At 32.8% G+C, this 23,260-nt stretch overlaps 1 protein-coding gene across 1 annotated transcript in view; it reads left to right on the forward strand.

Moving 5' to 3' along the window:
• The window catches only part of SEMA3C (semaphorin 3C), a 182,571-nt gene extending 166,605 nt beyond the window's left edge, over positions 1-15,966 (forward strand). The window contains exons 16-18 of the mRNA XM_019746909.3: positions 7,001-7,068; positions 9,296-9,426; positions 13,159-15,966. Of these exons, the coding sequence (XP_019602468.2) occupies positions 7,001-7,068; positions 9,296-9,426; positions 13,159-13,572 (613 nt within the window). The 3' untranslated portion in view covers positions 13,573-15,966. The remainder of the gene's footprint in view (positions 1-7,000; positions 7,069-9,295; positions 9,427-13,158) is intronic.
• Positions 15,967-23,260: the final 7,294 nt, after the last annotated feature.

Genomic DNA, 23,260 nt, shown 5'->3' on the forward strand with positions numbered 1-23,260 from the left:
CTATTGATGTAATCATATGATTTTTATTCTTTATTTCATTTATGTGGTATATCACATTAACATGATCTATTAGCATGGATTGAACCATCCTTGTATCCTTGGAATGAACCCCACTTGATCATGAAGCCTAATCTTTTAAATGCATTATTTAATCTACTAATATTTTGTTTAGGATTTTTTCATCTGTATTCATCAGAGATATTGGTCTGTAGTTTTCTTGTTTTATGTTGTCCTTACCAGGTTTTAGTATTAGGATAATGCTGACCTCATAAAATGACTTAGGAAGTATTGCCTCTTCATCATTTTTTCTTTGGAAAAATTTGAGAAGGACAGGTACTAAACCATCTTTGAATATTTGATAGACTTCACTAATTAAGCCATCTGACCCTGAACTTTTGCTTTTGGGGAGGTTTAAGATGATTGTTTCAATTTCCTTACTGTTAATCAGTCTATTTAGATTTTCCAGTTCTTCATGGTTCAGTCTAGAAAGGTTATATATTTCTAAGAATTCATCCATTTCTTCTATATTATTGAATTTGGTGGCATATAGTCCTTCATAGTATTCTCGCATGATCCTTTGTGTTTCTGTGGTATCTGTAGTAACTTCTCCTCTTTCATTTCTGATTTTGTTTATTTGTGTCTTTTCTTTTTTTACCTTAGTGTGAGTGTAGCCATGGGTTTGTCAATTTAATTAATCTTTTCAACGAAACTGCTCTTTGTTGCATTAATTTTTTTCTATTGTCTATTCTCTGTTTCATTTAATTCTGCTCTAATTTTTATTTTTTTCTTTCTTCTGCTGACTTTGGGTTTCCTTTGTTTTTCTTTTTGCAGTTCTTTAAGATGAAATGTTAGGTTGTTGGTTTGGTATTTTTCTTGCTTCTTGAGGTAGACCTGTGATGACATAAATTTCTTTCTTACTACTGCTTTTGCTGCATTTTAATTACTTTTATGTGATGTGTTTTCATTCTCATTTGTTTCTATGTATCTTTTGATCTCTCCTTTTATTTCTTCTTTGACCCAGTTGTTCTTTAATAGCATGTTAGTTAATCTCCACATATTTGTGTTTTTTCTTTTTTTTTTTTTTTTTGGCAGTTGATCTCCAATTTGAAAGTATTGTGGTCAGAGACTATTCTTGGTATGATATTTCAATCTTCTTAAATTTACTGAGGCTCTTTTTGTGTCCCAACATATACATGTAGTCTATTGTTGAGAATGTTCCATGTGCACTAGAAAATAATGTATAGTCTGTTGTTCTAAAATGAAAGGCTCTGTAAATGTCAGTTATGTCCATTTGGTCTGATATGTCATTTAAGGCTGATATTTCCTTATTGATTTTCTGTTTGGATGTTCTATCCATAGCTGCCAATGGCGTATTTAGGTCCCCTAGGATATTTTGTGTTTTTGTCAGTTTCTCCCTTTAGGTCTGTTATTAGTTGCTTGGTATATTTGGGTGCTCCCTGATTGGGAGCATATATATTGATAAACGTTATGTCCTCTTGTTGTATTGTGTCCTTTATCATTATGAAATGTCCATCTTTGTCTCTTGCTACTTTTTTTTTTTTAATTATTATTCTGAAGTCTGTTTCATCAGATGTAAGTATGGTTGCATTCACTTTTCTCTGGATGCCATTTCCTTGGAGTATCATTTTCACCCTTTTTCTTTGAGTCTGTATTTGTCCTTGTAGCTGAGATGTTTCTCTTTTAGGCATCATATGGTTGGGTTTAGTTTTTTGATCCAATCTGCTACTCTGTGCCTTTTTATTTGTGAGCTCAGACCATTTACATTTAGGGTGATATTGATATGTGAGGATTTCCTATAGCCATTTTATCTTTGGTTTTCTGGTAACTTGAAGTCTCCATTGTCTTTTGCCCTTGTGTTTTCTATTATTTTAATTTGTTGGTCTTTATGATGTTTTCCTCTGTTTCCTCCTTTTTTATGTTATGTATCTCAGTTCTGGATTTTTTTCTGTGTGGTTACCATTAAGTTTATGTAAAAGAATGTTTCATATATACAGTAGTCCTTTTTATTCAGCCTGTGTCTTATCTCCATTTCTCTTTGCAAATTCAGACTTTTACCCTCTCCCCTTTTATTTTTTTGTTGCCACAAACTATCCCTATTTATGTTGTGAGTACATTTCTGAGTTGCAGTAGCAAATTGTCTTTTTCTTTTTTTCTTTATTTATGTTTTTATCTTCTGTACCCTTTATGTTATATTTAAGTTTATAGTACCCTATTCTGTGTAGAGGTTGACATTTCCTACTTCTGTGTGTCTGTTAGTAAACTTGCTCATAGTTTTGTGTCCTTTTGACCTTTTTGTTTCAGATCAAATAGGCTCCTTCAATGTTTCCTATAATACAGGCCTTGTGGCAGAAAATTTCCTCAGCTTCTGTGTATTTGGAAAGGTCTTTATTCTTCCTTCATATTAAGGATAACTTTGCTGGGTATACTATTCTTGACTGGTAATTTCTCTCTTTCAGTCATCTGAATATTTGATTCCACTGCCTCCTGTCTTGTAGAGTTTCTGCTGAAAAATCTGATGATAATCTATGGCTTTCCCTTTTAGGTTACCGTCTTTTTCTCCCTGGCTGCCTTGAGAATTCTTTCTTTCTCATTAATTTTTGACAGCTTCAATATAATATTCCTTGGAGAAGACCTGTTAGGATTAAAGTAATTAGGTGTTCTGTTCGCATCTTGAATTTGAGGATCTAGTGCTTTCCATAGATTTGGGAAGTTCTTGTTGACTGTTTGAATAGGTTCTCTGTGCCCTTCTCCCTTTCTTCTCTTTCTGGTATATCCATTATTCTTATATTGCTCTTTTTGATGGAGTCAGATAGTTCTTGTAGAGTTCTTTCACTTCTTTTAACTTTCAACTCTCTCTCTTCTTCCATCTGTGTCATTTCCAGATTTCTATCTTCAAATCACTAATTCTTTCCTCCATCCGGTCAGCTCTATTTCCTAAAGTTGTCTATTTCATTATTTATCTGCTTTATTGAGTTCTTCAGTGACAGAATTTTTATTTGGTTCTATTTCAAAATGTCAGTCTCTTTGGTAAAATATTCCTTTTGTTTGTTGATTTAATTTCTGAGTTCATTAAACTGCCTGCCTGATCTTTTTTGCACCTCATTGAGTTTTTTCAGAACTGCAGTCTTGAGTTATCTGTCATTTAAGTTGCATATTTAAGTTTGTCTTCTAGAGATTTTGTTTTGTTTTGTTTTCTTCCTTAGCTGCCTTGTTACCATGGCCATTCATGGCAGTTAATGGATTATTTCTCTTCCTGGTCATCTACAGGAGTGAATTCTGTTGCAGGTTGATATGAAAAGGTCTTTCTTTTGCTTTCCAGTAGGTGGCGCTGGGGCATTTTATTTTCTCTTGCACTGGATCATTTTATTTTCTCTTGACCTGTTCTGGCTTCTTCAATGGTGGGAGAATTCCTGGTAAGGTGAGCATCTCCTCTGTGACCAGGTCGCTTCAGTCTTAGGATACCACCCATTTGGGAGAATGTGTTGGGTGATGTGGTTCTGAACCTCTGAAATCTCAGTGCTGACCCCGCAGCCAGATGCATAACTGTGTGCCTCACCAGCCCTGGGTGGGTACCCCCACTGCAATCAGTCGTGTAAGATGGAACAAGGGTGGGCTTGGAGAGACGGCTGGTGTGTTTGTGCTTTGTTCTCTTCCGAGTAATGGTGACTGCCAAACCACAGCTGACTCGTCCCTATAGCTCCTCCCTTGTCACTGAAATTAGTTGCACTGTGTCTCTGCTGCTCAGGAACTGTCTCTCCAGTTCTCAGCACTGTAGATATTCTGTTCTTTAACTGACACTGCTACTGTTTCTGGGTCCCACTGCTAACACTGGGAGAGTGTGGGAGAGGCAGGCTCTGGAGAGTAGGAGAGGTGATCACTCTTCGTGTCTTTGTTTTCTTCCTGGCATTGAGGACTGTTAGATTTCAGTTATCACACCTCTGTATTCAGTCTTGGCCCTGAGGTTTCTTCCCTGATCACTGGATTCAGCTTTGTTATATGCTGATCCCTCATGCTGAATTGTTCGTGCCACAGAAAGTGCACCTGCAGACTCAATTCTCCCCTCTCCCGGGACTGCATTGAGCTCTGGGCTGCATCCTGAGGACTATGTTTCTGTAATTCTCCCTTCCCTCCTGTTTGCTCTGATTCACCTTCCTTCAGGTATTTCTATAAGTGTATCTTGCAGATGTGTTTGTGTGTTGTGTAGGGAATCCTGTGTTGAATTCTAGCTGTTCAACTTGTTGTAACTTCAAGGGTAATATCAAGGAGCCCCTCACACCAACATGTTCTGATGTCACACCGACATTCATCTTCTTTAACAGTGTTAATTTACCTGGTTTTATTCCAATTGTGCTTTCTGGAACACAAAGATCATGTAGAGGAATTTATAAGAATGAAAAAATCATGTCCTTTGCATGGAAACAAAGAGATAGTTCAACTTGGAAATCACTGAAGTCCATACTTTGATATAATCAAGTTGTTACATATCTTTGGCTAAGTATTTCTCTTTTTTAAAATAAGGTAATTCATAGTAAACAATATAATATTTTTGTTCTTTTCCCCTCTTCACTCTCAAGTATCTTAAATATTTGGGTATTTGTATCAAATATTGCAATTTAGACTCAAATGTTATTTATTCTAGATTCAGAAACATAGTTAGCAATTTTATTTTAAGACAAGGTAATCAGTTCAATCTTCAAGTAAATATGTGTTTTCTATACAAGAAGAAAATGATTTCATTGTTTATCCAGAGGAATAGACTATAATAGGGGAAATATTCTCAACTTGAGCCAAATTCCAAATCCTACATGCAATATAAGATTACTCTGCCTACCCACATGCGTTTGCAATGCTCTATGAATGCCTTCCAGGGAATCTACACCTACAAAAGGCTCAGATGACTGCCTTGCTGATACCATTTAAGCCAAGCTATAATAAGGTTGTTGCGTATTTTAATGTCTGAAAGTTATGTGATACTGTAAATTCAGATTGCCCAGCTTGAGGGTTCATGTACATGAGTAAACCATAACATAGTGCTAATCACAGGAAAATATATGTAACCACTGTGAGTGATATTGCTTGTCTAGATGGCTGAAAATAACCAAATCAGCCATAAGAGTTCTCATGTGGTGTTCGTATAATATACACTGACAAGTTGGCTGGTAATAAATAATGCTATGACTTAAATATATAGCAAATGCAATGCAGTAAATGCTTAATGTAGGAGTTCTTCTAGAGTACAGCAATGATTGTCTTTTCTGAGACAAGAGTGACTTCCACTAGTTTGTGTTTGTATGGTTGTGTAGAAATATATGATTGAATAAGGTTCCTGTTACTGTTTTATAGAAAGCATACTTAAATGACACAAAATTTTATACCTATAGTCCCATAAATAGATGTATGTAATCCACTGAGTACATAAACTATTAGCTATTCACTGTAACATTGAAATGATTTCTTTTTCATTCTCAATGAGTGAGATTAGCTTTGCTTTGTAAAGTTGATAATCCCTGTGAGATTTTAATATTTCTGTCCTTTTTACTGAATATTTCAATTTATCTTTAAGGGTAAAAATATTAAGAGAGAATAAACCAATTAGGTGATATGCTCAGTCATATATACTTCTCAGCATTGATAGCAAATAATCAATTTATCCTGGCATTCCTAGTATTTAAAGAGAGTTCCCTTCCTGGTCTCTTACAGCAATGCTTATATCCATGATTCATTTTGAAGAGAATGTCAGTTGCTCTATTTTAATTTGTTGCACCATGTAATACAATTAAAGCTAATTATATATAGCTAAGACTAAGACTCAGGAAATTAAATAGTTTGTAAATAATGTAAAACTTTTATTTAAATAATGGGTAACTTACAAAGAATGTAACTAAGTTTTTGAAATGCTTAAGTTGGTGATATGTAACAACTAAAAACTTAACTGGATCCTGAATAATTTAAAAATCCGTAAGGGATATGTTGGGGACAACTAAGAAAATTTTAATATAAAATGTATATTATATAATGTTATTGAGTAAATATTAGTATCTTTAATATGATGATAGGTAGGAAATTTATTTATTCTTAGAAAATGTTTGTCATTTAAGTGTGAAACATCGTGTCAACAACTTATTTTCTAAAGATTTTCATATATGTGTATACACAGTATATACATGACATACACTTGCATATGAGAGAAAAAATAAATATGACAAAATACAGTTTACAAATCTAGGTATACCAGTATGCATTATACTCACATATCCACTTTTCTGTGGACTTGAAAATTTTCTAAATAAAAAGTAGAAGGAAAATACTTATTCTAGTAAATGAACAATTTTGCTTAACTTTATTTAAATATCCACATTCTTTGTCGATTTCACTTGTTTTGGAAAAGTTTTAATGTTATCTGGAAACTGTTAGAAAGTATTGACTTTTTAAAGAAATATTTAAGAAAAAATTGTAAGAAGGAAGATACTAGTGAGCTTATACTTTTGGAGTTATCATCTTAGAAAATTTTAGGTGAATATCTCCACAATAAAAATGTACACTATTAATTTAGAATCTAGCATTTACCTAGGAAATTCACATAATACTGCATTTCCCCGAAAATAAGACTGGGTCTTATACTAATTTTTGCTCCAACAGACGCATTAGGGCTTATGTTCAGGGGATGTCATCCTGAAAAACATGCCAGGGCTTATTTTTCTAAGGGTTAGGTCTTATTTTCAAGGAAACTCGGTAGAAGGTTCGTAGCCATTATAACACAAATGGTAGGTGGGGAGAGACTGGATTAATTTAAATTGAAAATAAGGTTAAGTACTCTATTATTGAGGCTTTGAACAAGAAATATCAGGTAATTGCACCTCTTTTCTCTATAAAAACTTACGCAATTGAAAGATTGTAAAATTTAATATGCTGTCTTTTAAATATAGTGTAATTGGTGATGTTAATTCTAAGTCACTTATGTATAATTCTGTACTTACAGGAGGAGCCGAAGACAAGATGTGAGACATGGAAATCCACTGACTCAATGCAGAGGATTTAATCTAAAAGGTATTAAAATTGAGCAATGGTCAAACTTGCTAAAGAGTAGCAAAGCTCCATATCACATTTCAGTAAAGGAAATGTCATAATAAATTCAAGTATTTTATTTTAAGCAAAGATTCGCTATAAAATTCTTGTTATTTATATATGGTTATTAAAAATTAAATATCATTTGTATGTATATTAAGAACTGTGAAAAACATGTCTAGAAACACAGATACCTTGGTATGTAGTTAGTAGGTCTTTCCATTACAGATTTTCTTAGCTATTATTTTCTTTTTGAAGAAAAAAAAATACTTTTTAAATTTACTATTAAGAACTAACAGAATAGCACTTTGCTTGTTTTTTATTGTGGTAAATGTACATAACATAAAATTTGCTATTTTAATCATTTTAACATTTACAATTCTGTAGTATTAGGTCCATTCACATTGCTATGCAACAGGCACCACCATCCATCTCCAGAACTTATTCATCCTCCCAAAGTAAAACTCCATACCCATTAAATACTAACTCCCTATTCTGCCTTCCTGACTGCTGGCAACCACCATTCTACTTTCTGTGTCTATGAACTTGACTACCCTAAATACCTTATACAAGTGGAATCAAACAGTGTTTGTCGTTTTGTAACTAGTTTATTTCACTTAGCATAATGTCTTTCTCAGGGTTCATTCATGTTATAATATATGTCAGAATTTCTCTCCTGTTCAAGGTGGAAAAATATTCCATTGTGTGTGGTGTGTGTGTGTGTGTGTGTGTTTGTGTGTGTGTGTGTGTGTACATGTGTATATATATATATATATATATATATATATATATATATATATCACATATTTTTTTTATCCATTCATCCATCCCTGGACATGTGGGTTGCTTCCACCTTTTGTCTTTTGTGAATAATACTGGTCTGGAAATAGGGGTACTACAGTGCCTTGATTTTACAATTTATAACCATTCCATATACTTTTGACAATCTGGTCCTGCATCTTAAAATTAATCTAATCCCTTACTTCCCATCCTCACACGGAGATACCATATTATTACACTTTTCCCCACTCATCCCCTCATCCTACCTCAACTCCACCAGAAATGTCCCCAGGCAGAACTTCCTCCTGGTTCACCAAGGTGCTATAGATGTACTGTTGTTAACAAATTACACTGAGATTTCTATTAATAATCTTTTTTAGTCTGACATTTATTTATTTATTTATTTATTTATTTATTTATTTATTTATTTATTTAGTAAGGCATAGGATTCCTGTTACTACCTACACCAACTACAAGGAAAAAATTAAGACACCTTTGCTTAATTTTTCCATACATCTAACTGAGGGAACAAATCCAGGTTACCTATTCTCTATTTACTGAGTATTTTATAAATCTGTGTATCAGTTCTCATTCATAGTCGCAGTAGTCATACTGGTAGGTAATAAGGTTAAGGTAATAATGAACAAACATTGATGTTGATTTTGTATTAGAACCTGAGCTAAATGCTTTTTTTATGGATTATCTCACTTACTGCTCAAGAAATTATACTAAAGTAGGGTCTATTTTTATTCCCACTTTATAAATAAGTATTCTGTCCATGTCTAAGCTACCACATGATTATACTAAATGCCTTTCCTAACTTAAGAAATTCAGGAGAGAACCTGTGTGAAAATATAACAATCTGTGTGTTAGGGACAAGTAAAACTGAAAACACTGAGAGATCAAGTAATTTCCCTCAGGTTACATAGCCAGTAGTGGTGAAGTCTGGATTTTACCACAGGTAACTCTGATTTCAAAGCCTGTATTCTCAACCACTGCATCCCACTGTTTTCTCACCTTGCTTTCTGCCTTTTCCTGATGTTTATTTCCTCAAAACTCCCAGATTCAGTCCGCTCAGCTCTGAAAAGCTGAGGAAACCTCATTCACAAGGATCTTTGTCAAAGTTGCATTGCATGCGTTCTGTTACTATTATACCTCTATTCTTTGGTATAGAGTGATTCTTGAATAAATACTGATTCCCTACATCGTTCTCTCCTTCCCTTTAGATTAAACAAAACAGGTAAACAATGTGTAATAGTTTGCTTGTTAAATGATTAAGATTGCCTTTTGGAGGCTGCCATAATTGATCGCAATTTTATAGAGAAATAAGCATTCATAAAGAAGAACATGCTCTAAATGTCATTGTTTTTCTTTCTCTCTCTCTCTCTCTCTCTTTCTGTCTCTGTCTCTCTTCTGTTTTGCTTTTCAGCATATAGAAATGCAGCTGAAATTGTTCAGTATGGAGTAAAAAATAACACTACTTTCCTTGAGTGTGCCCCCAAGTCTCCTCAAGCATCTATCAAGTGGTTATTACAGAAAGACAAAGACAGGAGGAAAGAGGTGAGTGATGGGCACAGCAGCAATCAGTCAGGGCTTTGGAAAGAGCATTACCTCACCATCCCCCAGTGCGGTTCAGATCCAAGGAAAAAGAAAGGCATATGAACATCCTTTTATGTTTTGGGGATGACAAGTGCCAACTTCTGTAAAATCTTTTGTCCGTACAGTTGATGGATTAATTAGAAATCCTCTCTGCCAGCTCACCTCTGTAACACGGTGATTGAAACAAGAGCTTGGGCGCTCGCTCAGACGAGGGATTGATGTGAGGAAGCATTTGTAAAAGAAACAAGATGTGTGCAAATCCAGAAGCCAAGTTCTCATACAACAGCACCTTTGTGTGATTCACAAGATAAAAGGGGCTTTTAAAAAAAATAATAAAGTTCAATTTTCCCCAGCAAGAAATTACACTAAACTATAACCTTTATGGGAAACAGCATTTTTCTGCTATATGGTAATCTGTTTCCATTATTATTCATAACTCTCGGGTTTTGGTTAGGTAATATATAGAATCATTGTTTATGAGACCATTGCTTTTATTTAGTGACATGGAAAAAAACTCTAGCTTTTCAAATAAAAGGACACTTACATTAACCTTTTGCTGATTGGAAAGAGCTGTTTTTAAAAGGGAAATGTAAAAAGGCATAGGGTGAAATATTATAAATAATGAATTCCATTATATTGATGCCATGGTGTCACGATAAATTACAGGAAGAAGAATAAATAAATAAATAAATAAATAAATAAATATATATGCACACACACATATATATGTCTGTATATGTATACACATATGTATATGTATATATATATATATATATGTATATATATACACATATATTACTGCTAATGTATTGCTATTAGCAGTACATGAAAAAGTCTGATGGAGGAAAGAGGAAAATGGAGCCTCCTTCATTTATGTTGTGGGCAGTTTTGATACTGTGTATTAAGTTAATTAGGGGTATGTAGAAAGGATACGTACCAAGCTATAGACCATAGACACTACATCAAAGTTACTAAAATAGATGTTGGCTCCTGATGAAAAAATACTTTCTAATGCTCACACCTGCCTATCCAAAGATGTTATGAGCTGTTTAGGAAATTTGTGTCCCCTATCACTAAAATTTTAAAACATAGACTGATGACCACTTGTATAAGAAGGATTTAACTATCTGGAGAAACTATGAGCTAGATGAACTTGAGGACCCCTTCTTGCCCCAGAATTCTATGATACTAATTTTCTTTTATTTTTTCATTAATGAAATGGTTTGCTATCTATTTCCTTTGCTACAAAATCTATCATCAAAGCAGTCTTCAAATTTCTAGTCTAGTTAATTTTAAATTTTTTTGAATATCTGTGGATTGTAATAATAATTGCCTTACTAATTAACCTGGGGTAGAAGTCATAATGTTTGATGATGATTATCACACAGAAATGGAGTTCTTAGGCTAGAATATGACACATGGACATGAACCATCCTTCCTCAGAAAGTTTGTATGTATGTATGTATGTGAGTAGGAAATCTAAAACTCAGACAAGGGATTATCTAACAAGGATCAAATGCTTTTCTTTTATTCAGTAAAACATTCAATAACATAATATACAATAAGTGAATATAATTTCTATTTAAAATTAAATATATATATATATCCATGAATATATGACACAGAAATTAATAAACACAATTTAAAGTGGAATGTCTTATGACTCAAATCTCTTTTGTGATAACTCTAATGTTGTATTTCAGAATGTTCAAGAACATGGAGACTCAAATATTACTATCTTGATTTTTTTCCAATTTCAAAAACATAAGAATTCTTTAATTTATGATTATGAAAAATTCTAATTATAAAATCTGTTTTGTCCCAAATTTAAGCGAAACACAAGTCCACTCATTTTTAATTTAGTTGAATGTACTATTAATATTTTATTAACCTTATCCTCATTCTCCCTTAGTTTAGGCAAACATACACTTGTTTCTCATGTTAATAATATATAAATACTGAACTTCAAACAAAAAAGTAAGACAAATGGCAAAAACTCAGAGAAAAACCCAAATAGCTTATATAGTGAATAGCAGTGAATAGCTTATAAAGTAAAAAATAAAAGCCCTTATCCCCTTCACTTTAATACTTATTCCTACTTCAAAGAGTATAAGGCTACCAAAATTACATATTGGTCATTATATATTCCTCCAAATATTTTCCTAGTTTCCATAATTCTACTATACCCCCCACGTATACATATACACACATACTTACTTCAATATCAGTACTTGTGGAACTACCTCATTTTTCTCGGTTGCATAATATTCCATTATATGAATGTACCTTAAGTTTTTTAAAGCTATCGATTGGTTAGGGTTTTTTCCTGTTTTTCCTCTTATCAAAAATATCATGCAAATGAATATATGCATACTTGTGAGAATATATATTCTATATAAATTCCTATAATTGAAATTTCTGCACCAAATATTATATATGTTATATACACGTTTTATGGATATTACCAAATTGACTTCCAAAGTTTTCCACAATTTTGCACAAATAGGAAAGGTTTTCTTTTTTTTTTCATTTATGAATGTATTTCTCCATTTAAACTATTTCTGAGGCACACTTAAAGTTTAAAAATTATGTTAACATCAAAATTTTGCTTTATATATTTTAATCTTTACTTCCTCCTAATCTCTCTTTTCTAGTTCCGTTGTACTATCTGTATTTCAATACTATACTTTTCCTCTTTGTGCTTTTGTATGGATTACTTTTTATCTAAAAGAACCTATCTTTTATTTGGATTTTATTAATAATAAAATATACATTTACACAGAAATTTACTATTTAGAAAAACATTTTACATGCATTCCTTTATATTAATTTGGGTCAGCTTTCCTTTTTCCTCAGTGAAAGAGCATTCCAGAGTATACATGTCAAGAAAATTCTTACCACTTAGGTTTTTTATCTGTTCATTGACAATATTGTAGCTGGAACCATTAAGAAGATGGATTTCCAGTATTTATCTGATATCCAGCAAATGATATTTTTTGTTTGTTTGTTTCAGTATAAACCTGTAAAGTAATTAAATATTAACCTCATAGCTTTTTACTATCTTTCCTTAGAAAGTCAAACCACTTAGAAGACTCACATGACAATAACATTCCAGCTTATTTTCAGTGATTCTTTTGTGTGGGGTAATTGGAAAAAGCCCATGATAATGTTCAAAACTCTGCCTCTGCTTATATAATTTTTAGTTAGTTGAATATTCATTCATTAAAAAAGGTAAAATTCAACCCTTTAATTGTGGCTTCATGTTTCTACTAATAAGTATTTTTGTCACCATAAAAGGCAAGAACTCCAGGATGAAATACATATTTTAAATTGTATGTAGAATTTATTTGCTATACATGTTGACTCTGAGTCACATTCCAAAAGCAACTAAAATTCTGTGCTCATACGTGGAGAAACTACTTGTATCCAAAGGGAATGCACTTTAAGCTATCTTTGGCAATGTGGGTGATAACTTCACCTTCTTGTTAGTAGATTCAGAACCCTTGAGACAAGATCTCCTGAGCAAAAGCAAGCAATGGGGCTGACTAAGAATCTGTGCCTAGTTCTTAAAAAGGAAGTTGATTAGTATTTCATGCATTTGCCAAATGTGTTTGATTGAGTCAAGAGTACTCTGCATATGTTGGCCATTTCTTTTTAGAAGATGCACAGTTGGGTTTGATGTCTCTCTTTTAGGTCAAGCTGAGTGAACGAATCATAGCCACTTCCCAAGGACTCCTGATCCGCTCCATTCAGGATTCTGACCAAGGACTGTATCACTGCATTGCAACAGAAAACAGCTTCAAGCAGACCATAGCCAAGATCAACTTTAAAGTTTTAGATTCTGAAATGGTGGCTGTTGTAACAGACAAATGGTCACCATGGACCTGGGCCAGCTCCGTGAGGGCTTTACCCTTCCACCCGAAAGACATTATGGGGGCATTTAGCCACTCAGAAATGCAGATGATTAATCAGTACTGCAAAGACACTCGGCAGCAACATCAACAGGGAGAAGAAGCCCAGAAGATGAGAGGGGACTATGGCAAGTTGAAGGCTCTCATCAACAACCGGAAAAGTAGAAACAGGAGGAATCAGTTGCCAGAGTCATAATGTTTCCTTACATGGGGCTTATGCTTCCAGTAGCACACGGTCTCTCTTCAATGATCAAATTTTGAACAAAGAGTCTTGTTCTTTACCCATGGGAAATTCCTGAGAAAGTTGGTTACACACTCCTAAGGTGAACGTTACATGAACTGAAATGAGCATGCATTTTCTTGTATGATATTGACTAGCACTAGACATGTCATGGTCCTCATGGTGCATATAAATATTTAAATTAACCCAGATTTTATTTATATCTTTACCTTTTCTTCAAAATCAATATGGCGACTATAAAACTAGAATTCTTACATCCCTTAATTAATTGAACAAGGGTCCATAACCCTGTGATCTTCCTTCCTTGAGTTAAGGGTTTAGATTTCTCATTGTCACTGATTTTACATATGAAAACAAATACTAACTTTACAACTTTTACGTAGTAAAAGTTGTACAAAAGTCATATAAATGCATGTGTCTGAGTAGCTGTCAAAGAAATGTAGAATAGAGAAAAGACAAGGAAGAGAGCATCTAACAGCTGTACAAAACACAAGTGATGCATAACGAGAAAACGAGGAGTTTGTATGCTTCCGGTGAAATGTTATTGATTATTTTGAGTTTGTAAAACTTGTCAGTTGCTGGTATCTGTCATTGATCTTTGTTCCCTTGTTTCAGCAAGATAAAATGAATGATCCTCACCATAAGCATCTTTGATTGGAGTTATGTCAGCGAAGCATTTAAGTTTATGTTTTTATTTTATCATCTTCCAAACAAAAACACTTTCTTTTTTGGAAGTTATTTAAGTTATTCTAGACTTAGAGAATATAATCTTTTACTGTTTAATTGATTACTGTGTTCTAAATTTTCAGTCTATGTGGCAAATTAAACAAGATAAGAAAAATTGTTTGAAATATCAAACTTGTATAAGAGGGGTGAAACCATCAAAATGGAAAAAAGACAGTAGAAAATAGAACTTTATTAACAGTTTATAACTTTAATAATTAATTTTGATGATTAATTCACATTTTTTGTTTACCAACCCGAGATATAATATTGATTTTTAAGTCATCAGTTAATTTTTAATGATCTTTTGTGTGTTCATTTTGTGGAGACATGAAAAAAATCTAATCTGAACAAAAATAGACATTCTTTTAAAAGAATGTTGGTACCTTATGTTCACTGCTCTGTAAGTACAAATGTGGTAAGTTTTGTGATTAATAAAATAATTATCTTCTAATTATATGTTTGGATCATTTTATTAAAATAATTTAATATTAAGTTTTGTACTCCAAATGACAATTAGATGGAAGAAATGTGAATATTTTCTTCATATTTTCATATTTCTTTTAAAACACAACTTTGCTCTTTCATTTTATCTACCATTAAAGATATTTTCATGTTTGCAGTTGCAAACAAATTACATCAGATACCTAATCAAAATTTAGTATAAAAGTTTTATTTATAGTTAATCCATGAAGAAGGTAATCAAGGTAGATATATCACCTTTTTAAGTACTGCAGTATAAAGCTTCAAGAACTAAAGTCATTTTCAAAATGAATGTGTAACCATTGATTAGAATCTAAGAATATGATTACTTATTTAAGTGGTGGTAAATTATAATAAGAGGAGGCCTCAATGGGGAAAAAATAGTTCAAACACAACATAGGATTCATTTTTTTTTAAGCTATTGATTAAAAGCTATGTTGCAAATGTGTATGATTATAAACACTCTCTAAAGCAATTTATTATACAGTTTGCCTGCTTAAAGGGTGTAATTAAACCTCTTTATTTCTCTTCTATGTGCACAAATAGAAATGTGTGTAAAACCAAAACCATCTTCTGTGTGTATGGCCAATCTAGTCTATGATCAGAGTTCAAGTACAGTTGTTTTAGAGTCAGAGGATAGGGGAAACTGCATAGGACCCCTTGGCTTGCTTCGTGTAAACCCAAACTGATAGATGATAAGGGTGTTTAGTTTTGTAATATGATTTGTGCTATTTAATACCTTTTATTTTGAACATTATTAAATTGTATATACTTTTATTACTTATCTTTTAAAATTATAGAACTCCTTCAACAGAACTGCCAAATGTAAAGAAAATGTTCTTCCTCAAAAATATTGTTAACGTATACTGAATGTTGGTGGTTGGTTGGTTTTATTTTGTATCGTTTGACAATTTGATGGCTTAATAATATGTTTTCCGTTTGTACTGTACATAACATTTTCCAGAAAAGCACTTTTTTTCAAAGTGTAGGTTTGTGAATAGATTTTAGCATGATGAAACTGTCATTACAGTGAATGTTAACTCGGTGTAAGAAAATAAACTAAATGTAGTTAGCACATTAATATTTAATTGGATATTGAATAAAGCATTTGCCTGGCAAAATAAAACATACTGAATTCCCCAAGTATGTCTTTAACTTTCCTTTTTAATATCTGGTTGACAATTGTTTCTTGACATGATAGAATCTACTGAGTCTTATAATTGGCTTTTTCTAAGTTTTATTTATTTTTGTGAAAGTAATGCATGTAGATATTTCAAAATACAAAAAATTCCTGAAAATGTACATGAAAACCTCTCCTTCTACCACTGTCCCTCATTTATCCAAGTCCTAACCCCAGAGGCAGCCAATGTTATCAGTTATTATGTGTATTTCCATATTGTACACATACGAAAGAAAATTTCTATTTGTTTTCTCTGTAAGAAGCATTGTACCTCGCTTCACGTCGATAGACAGTTACTCAGACTTTTTGTGTCTAGAGTGGGGAAAATAAGTATAGTTTAAGAGTGCTTGGCCTTTAGAGCCAGACTACCTGGATATGGGGAAGTTATCAAATCTCTTTCTGCCTTACTTCTCTACCCAAATTCATCTCAGTAAAGTATTAGAGCATATTATATATTAAGTATCCAATAAATGTCTTAATATTTTCTTTATTTAGAAACTGACATATTGCTAGAATTGGAAGGAATCTTTCCATTGTATTCTTTATCAAGTTTAAATGCCAATGATCTAGGCTGGGAAGTCTACAGTCAGTGGATCAGATAACACCTTACCAGGTAAAATGTGTCTTTATAAAAGTGAAGAGAAGAGAGCCCCAGGTTAACTCATAATTCTGCTAATACATTTGAATGACAATTATTAGAGATTTCATTTATTTCTAGTCTTTCAATCTGTGGTAATGGGAGTGGAGAAAAAAATAAACAACATAAATTGAAATTTATCTCAGCAAATCTTCCAATCTGAGGATTCTATACTCCTTCCTAATTTTTTTCTCCCTAATTCCCTTGCTTATATTTCAACTTAACCTTTTCAATTTAAAATAATTTGAATGTATTCCTTAGAATTTTAATGCATCTCTCGTGCTTTATGACTCCTACCTAAGAGAAAAAATGTAAGAAATAGATGACAGTTTTCTATATCTATTCTTCTAGTTAAAGTCAAGAGAGACATTGCAACTTTATTTTGAAACATAGAGAAGCCTGTAAAAACCTTGTCTAGACAAGGAAATAAGCAGACTAAATAAATAAAAATGTTTACTTAGCAAGAGGCATTGCTAATTTCATTGAATTTTATGCATGATGACAAAGCTGTTGAAGACTATCATGGAAAGTATTTTTATTATTTTTCTTCATTTATCCCACCATCCTTTTATCCAATCACCTTTTGCACAAGAATGCAACCCCCTTTGCAGAATCAAAACCAATTGCAACAAATTCCATGTATATGCCATTTGGTGAACTTTATTGCCAATATAATGTTTTTCCTACGGGATCTCTGGTATACATGTATTTCAATTTTTATGGTTACATCACAAGGTTACTTTCATAGTGCACAGTTATTGAGAATTGGAAGAACTAGCTTCAAGATTAAAAAAAAAAATGCCATCTTCTTTCTACTGACTAATGCCTTTGTCTATTCACCTCATAAAATAATACTTTCCACACAGTTTGGATTGTGTATTTCTCAAGGCTATTATGTTGCCATGCTTGAGTGTTATGTACATAAAGTGCTATTAAAGAATGACATTATAACAAACATATTAAAACTGTTTATTCTATGTAAAGTTACCTCTCAACCCACAAGTACAAAAGCAGGGTAAATTTTATTACTAAAATGTTTTCTTTTCCTCTGAATTATTTATACTAAAAAATATCCAAACATTTTATGAGATCAAAAACATCATAATTTCTGCATGGCAAAATATATATATGATGAAATTATTGTAAGAATAAAAATCATTCCTATTGTTTCTCTGGATATTTTTCATTTTACGTACAATCTTTGGCCCATGAAGGGTTTGATGAGTAAAAGGAATTTCCTATTTTCTTAGGTCCTTTCATAATGTTATATCTAAATTCTATGTAGGAAAAATGAATTATAACTTCTTTTTTTTTGTTTTCTTTTTCCTTTTGCTGATTTGTGTGCATGCGTGTGTGGTGGAAGGGTTATAATCATCTTTCCTTCTCCACTACAAACAACAGTGCTACAAACAGAATAGAGCATGGCTTGTCCAACAGAGAAGTTGAACCTTCAAAGTATCTTCTTTTGAGTTGATGTGATTTGGGAGTTATAAACTGGTTTGATGTTGAGAGTAAACTTGATTCATGGATAGCAAAAGCAGCCATGGGAAACAAAAAAAATAAGGAGGTGCTATCCAGCCATATAATTCTGGGACAATCATTGAAGTCCTAGTGGTGATTTTATGTACACATGTATACTCGTATGTTTGTCACATCCACACATTATGCATACACAAACCCACAAAATAGCTATATTCTATTTTTTTCTTATTTCAAAATGAATCTCAATTTCTGCTTCAAATTCCCATTCCTGCTTCTACACTTATAAATGATATAACCTGGAAACATTATATCCCTCTTAATGAATCGTTGCTTCTCTAAGATTGGAATTATGATAACATCTATCACATGTGGTAGTTGTGAAAATTAAATAAGTTAATACATGTGGAATTCTTACAGTGCCTGACATATAGTAAAAGTTCAGTAAGTGTATGCTATTATTTTTCCATGAGGAGAGCAAAACTATTTCAAGTATTTAAGCATTTGTCCCTCATTTACTCGGATTGCATCAAAATAGTTAAACTAATATTTGATCTCACTTATTTATATTGGCATCTATGATGACATCACTTTTCTATTTAAACTTTGCCATCAGTTCACAGGGTTGTCTGAATTGTCTCTTGTTGCTGATGCAAAGTCCTTTCAGAGAGGCTGAGCTTTTCACTGCATCCAAACACACTTAGTGGAAGTAGGAATTTTTTTGCTATTCTTGCACTGTTCTGGAAGACAAACCTAGGGTCACTCCTACCTAAAAGTACTAGGAGTGTGTGTGTGTGTGTGTGTGTGTGTGTGTGCGCGTGCGTGCGTGCGTGCGCGCGCGCAAACCGGGCCCCTCCAGGATCTTGTAACTTCTCAATCACAAACCTGGAAGTGAGGTAGAAATGTAGAACTCACAACCCTTGTGTGCTCTTTTCCCCAAATTCGCCCTTCATTGCCATGGTCTCTGATGGCGCGGATTATTCAATAAATATGTCCTATGAGCTTGAGCAGTAGATTTCACCCTTTGGCACTCAAGTACTCCCCTAAGAGAATTTTTAAAAGCTATGTAGCCCTTAACACATTTCTAAAGTTAACATCTGATTTTTTAAATTCTGTTTAAGTAGTTGCAAATGATATAATTACTAGTATGATATGAATTTAACGTTTTAAAAAAGAGCAGTTATATTGCGTTCTTTCTTTCTTTCTTGCTGGCTCGCTCGCTCGCTCGCTTGCTCGTCCATGGTTTATTTAGAAGTATGCTGATAAATTTACAAATACCTAGGGATTTTTTTCAGGTATCTTACTATCAGGTACCTATTAATTTTTAGTTCAATACCATGTAGTTAGATGATATAAAATGAATGATTTAAAGCCTTCAATATTTATTAAAACATGTTTTAGTATTCAGTGTGTAGTCTATTCTAATAAATTTTCTCTGTGTATTTGTTAGGTGTAACAATCAGTGTGTGTTAACCAGACCATACAGTTCAATCATGTTTTTCAAATCATTTATATTTGTACTGTCATATTTTTTCTTTCTTGGTCTGTTTAATCAAATCCTGAAAGTTGTTAAAAAATCTCAAACTGTGCCGTGCACTTATTCATTATTATTTATTTATTTATTTATGTTTATTTATTTCTGCCAAGATTCTTCTCATGTGTATATAAGTTTTAAAGGTACATACACAAAACTGTTATTGTTCTTGATGAACTTGATTCTCTCAACATTACGAAATTTTTACCATTTTTTTTTTCAAAATCTACTCAGTATGATATAAAGCCACACCATAGTATGCTTTGTTCCACACTTTAACTCAAATTATATGTTTGATTATATTTTAAGTATATCTTTTAAAAATATAGTTAGATTCTTTTTATTCTTTAAATATATGCCTTTTAATTGGTTGTTTCGCTAATTTACAGTTAAAGTAATTATCAATATAATTCAGTTTAGCTCTTTTGTCTTGTAATTTCTTTCATGTTTATTCTATGTCTTTCCTGCTTTTTGTTGAGTAATTTGCATATTGTTTTTGTATACCATTTTTTGGTGTATTATCATTTAGCTATATTTTTGTGTTATATTTGATGATTGTTCTAGTGATTACTTATCTATAAGTAATCATGGTCTACTTTCAAACAGTATTACTCTTTTAAAAAAATATGAGAATCTTACAAGTATAATTCAACTTCATCTCACCTTTTATTCTCATTTTCTTGTATTTTATTGTTATATATGTTAGAGATACCACAATATATTATTATTGCTTTCTAAAATAACAGGAATTTAATTAAAATGTATAAATTTGGTACCCATCACCATATTTTAAAATAATAAGTAATAAGCTCTTATTTAACATTCATAAATTTTATATTATTCTTTTTTCTCCTTATTCGTGTTTCTATTCTACTTGCTTTACAAAATGTTATCCTAATAAGTATATTTAAAAAACATGTGTTATTATTTCTCTCATGCAATTCTGCAGCAAAAACTATGTATATGTACTTAATTCTCATTTAAAATATCCCATAACCATAAAACTAAGCATTGATCACTTTCTTTTAGATTAAATTAAAATTATAAATTGCCAAAATTTGGCCAAAGTCCATAAATATATTCCAAATTTTGAAAATCACTAATGAAAATGCATATAATAAGATAGATGGACCTTCCATTTCTTCCATTAATTAAATTACCTGCAGACGAATCTTACTTGAGAGAATAAAACAAGTTTCAACCAAAACGTTATTTTTAGATTTTGTTTTTAGAAATGAAAAGGATGAGCAAATGTACTTATATAGTCAAATGATAATGGAAGAAATTTCATTATAATGCTGTTATTTAAATAGTTAAATACCTTTTGAAGAATGTGTTACATCGTTGTCAAAATTTATTTTAATTAATAAACTGACAATTTGATTACATTCTCATAATTTTATTAAAGAAATGTTTGGAAACCATCATTCTTCTCAATACTTGTACTGATGTTTCCGAGCATGGCTTTGCTGTGTTTTCTGGCTCAATGGAGCCACCTCCATGTATTTTCCAGGATACTTTTTTGTAATACAGACTCCCAGCAGCTGCTTGCTTACCGAGTGGCCTTGAAAAAGTTACTGAACCTTTCTGTACTTCTTAGGGTTGTTATAAAGATTGGAATTATATTTATATATAAAGTGTTTATAATATTCCTGTCACATGATTAAGATATTGTTATATTAGTTTATGCTCATAAGATGTGCTGTTATAAAAACTCTGCATCATTCAGAAGTTTCAGTGCCAGTTTATCATTATTATTGCTCCACTTTCCTTATCTCCCTGCCACTGGACAGCAGACAATTTGATCATTATCATGTTATGCACTTTGTGGGTTTTCATTTTTAAACGTAAAATGTTGCTTTTCCAAATCAAGAGCAGGCTTTCTCCTTCCTCCGGTTGAATCCCTTCTCCATTCACCTGGTAACCTGAGAGTTTTTGGGAGAAGCTGGCTCTGCTGGAGCTTAGATTTATTTGTGCTGGATGTTACCTGTCATCTACAGTGTTACAAACTTGACCTTCCCATGCTACAGCCTCCTGTCAGTTCTGTCCTGGCAACCTTCCAGGTATGGTAAATCATATTGGTAATGAAGCTGCACTATGCGTGAGGCAAAACACAGCATCAACAGTTACAGCACCATCAGAAGAACTGTCACTGTTATCATCCCCATAAAAATAACCATTTATTTAGCATTTTCTGTAAGCATTCCTATATAGAGAGGTGCACACAGGATTTTTTGAAGATGGTGTTCATCTGCGTTGTAAATGACTAAACTGAGAGTCTAATACATTTAGAGACTTGCCATGAGTTATGTAACTTTCAAAGGCTTCAGACCAGGAAATACAAAGAGTCTATCTCCAAAACTTTAAGCATCGTCCATAGAGTATTTTGAGTCTTACTGAGGAATATCCACTATTAAAATATTCACATATAAAAGCCTTTGTAATATGATTTATAGACTACTAGGTAACATATAGTTCAGGCCATGAAGTCAGAATGCCTACATTTTACTTTTCCAATTGCCTATTATCTAGTTTTACAGGTCAAAGATTGTTATGATAATATCAATCTCATGGGACTGTCAAGGTTGAGGTGCTTAGAACTTACCTAATGTAAAATGAATATCAGATAACATTGGCTATTTTATTACTATGCCTTTGCTGCTGCAATACCACTTATTAATTATTTCACCAAATATTTATGTAGCACTTACTATGTGCCTGGCATTCTTTTAGGCATTGAGGTTACAGCAGGGAACAAAGTGGTCTCCCTGCTGTTGTGAAGCCTGCTTTCTAGAGAGGAAGAAAAGAAACAAATAAGCAAAGATTCATATACTAGGTAAGGTTGAGATACATGCTATGAAGAAAAATTTAAAAAGGCAAGGAAATTACACAAAGATCAGGGGTAAAGAGTGATCCAGGAAGAGGGAGAAACCAGTAAAAGTTTTGAGGGTTCAAATAATTCTGGCAGTCTTGAGGAAAAGAAAAGAAAACCTTCATGGCTGGATCTAAGTGAGAGGGGAAAAAAATGACAAGTATGAGATGGGATATAAAAGGTAGAGAATCCAAGGCATTTGGGTCCTGATGACCAGGGTTTGATTCTAAGGGTTGTAGAAGCCACTGGAGGCCAGCCATGTCATCTGAGTGAGTTACAGTCAATACGAAATATTCCTGGCTGTATTTCAGAGGACCTTTGAGACCAAGACTGCGAGCAAAGGAAACAGAAAGATCAACTGGGAGTCTAAGACATACTTTAAAAATCATGCATAGCTCTGCTAGATTTAAGTATTGACTTCCATTCACACGGAGGTATAACTAACTTGTAATAAATCCCTTCTGGAGTGTACTTTTGAAATAGGTGGAAGGGGTGAAATGACAGAGTACTTATCCCTAAGGTTGAGGAGGAATTGTTGGGATGGTGTGCACCAAAAGAGAAAGAAGAAGCTTGAAGAGAGCCCTAGAGATGGTCCTAGAGCTAGAATATGTAGAAACTGTGCGAACAGGGGTATATTACCCAGTAATATCCAGAGGAGGAAGTGGCTTCAGTTTCAATACTGAGAACCAAAACACTCTTGGATAAAAAGCCAAGGGCTGTTAAAGACAGCATGTT

Source organism: Rhinolophus sinicus, chromosome 4 (genome assembly GCF_057876585.1).
Source record: "Rhinolophus sinicus isolate RSI-liver-muscle chromosome 4, RSI-T2T, whole genome shotgun sequence".
Taxonomy (NCBI): Eukaryota; Metazoa; Chordata; class Mammalia; order Chiroptera; family Rhinolophidae; genus Rhinolophus; species Rhinolophus sinicus.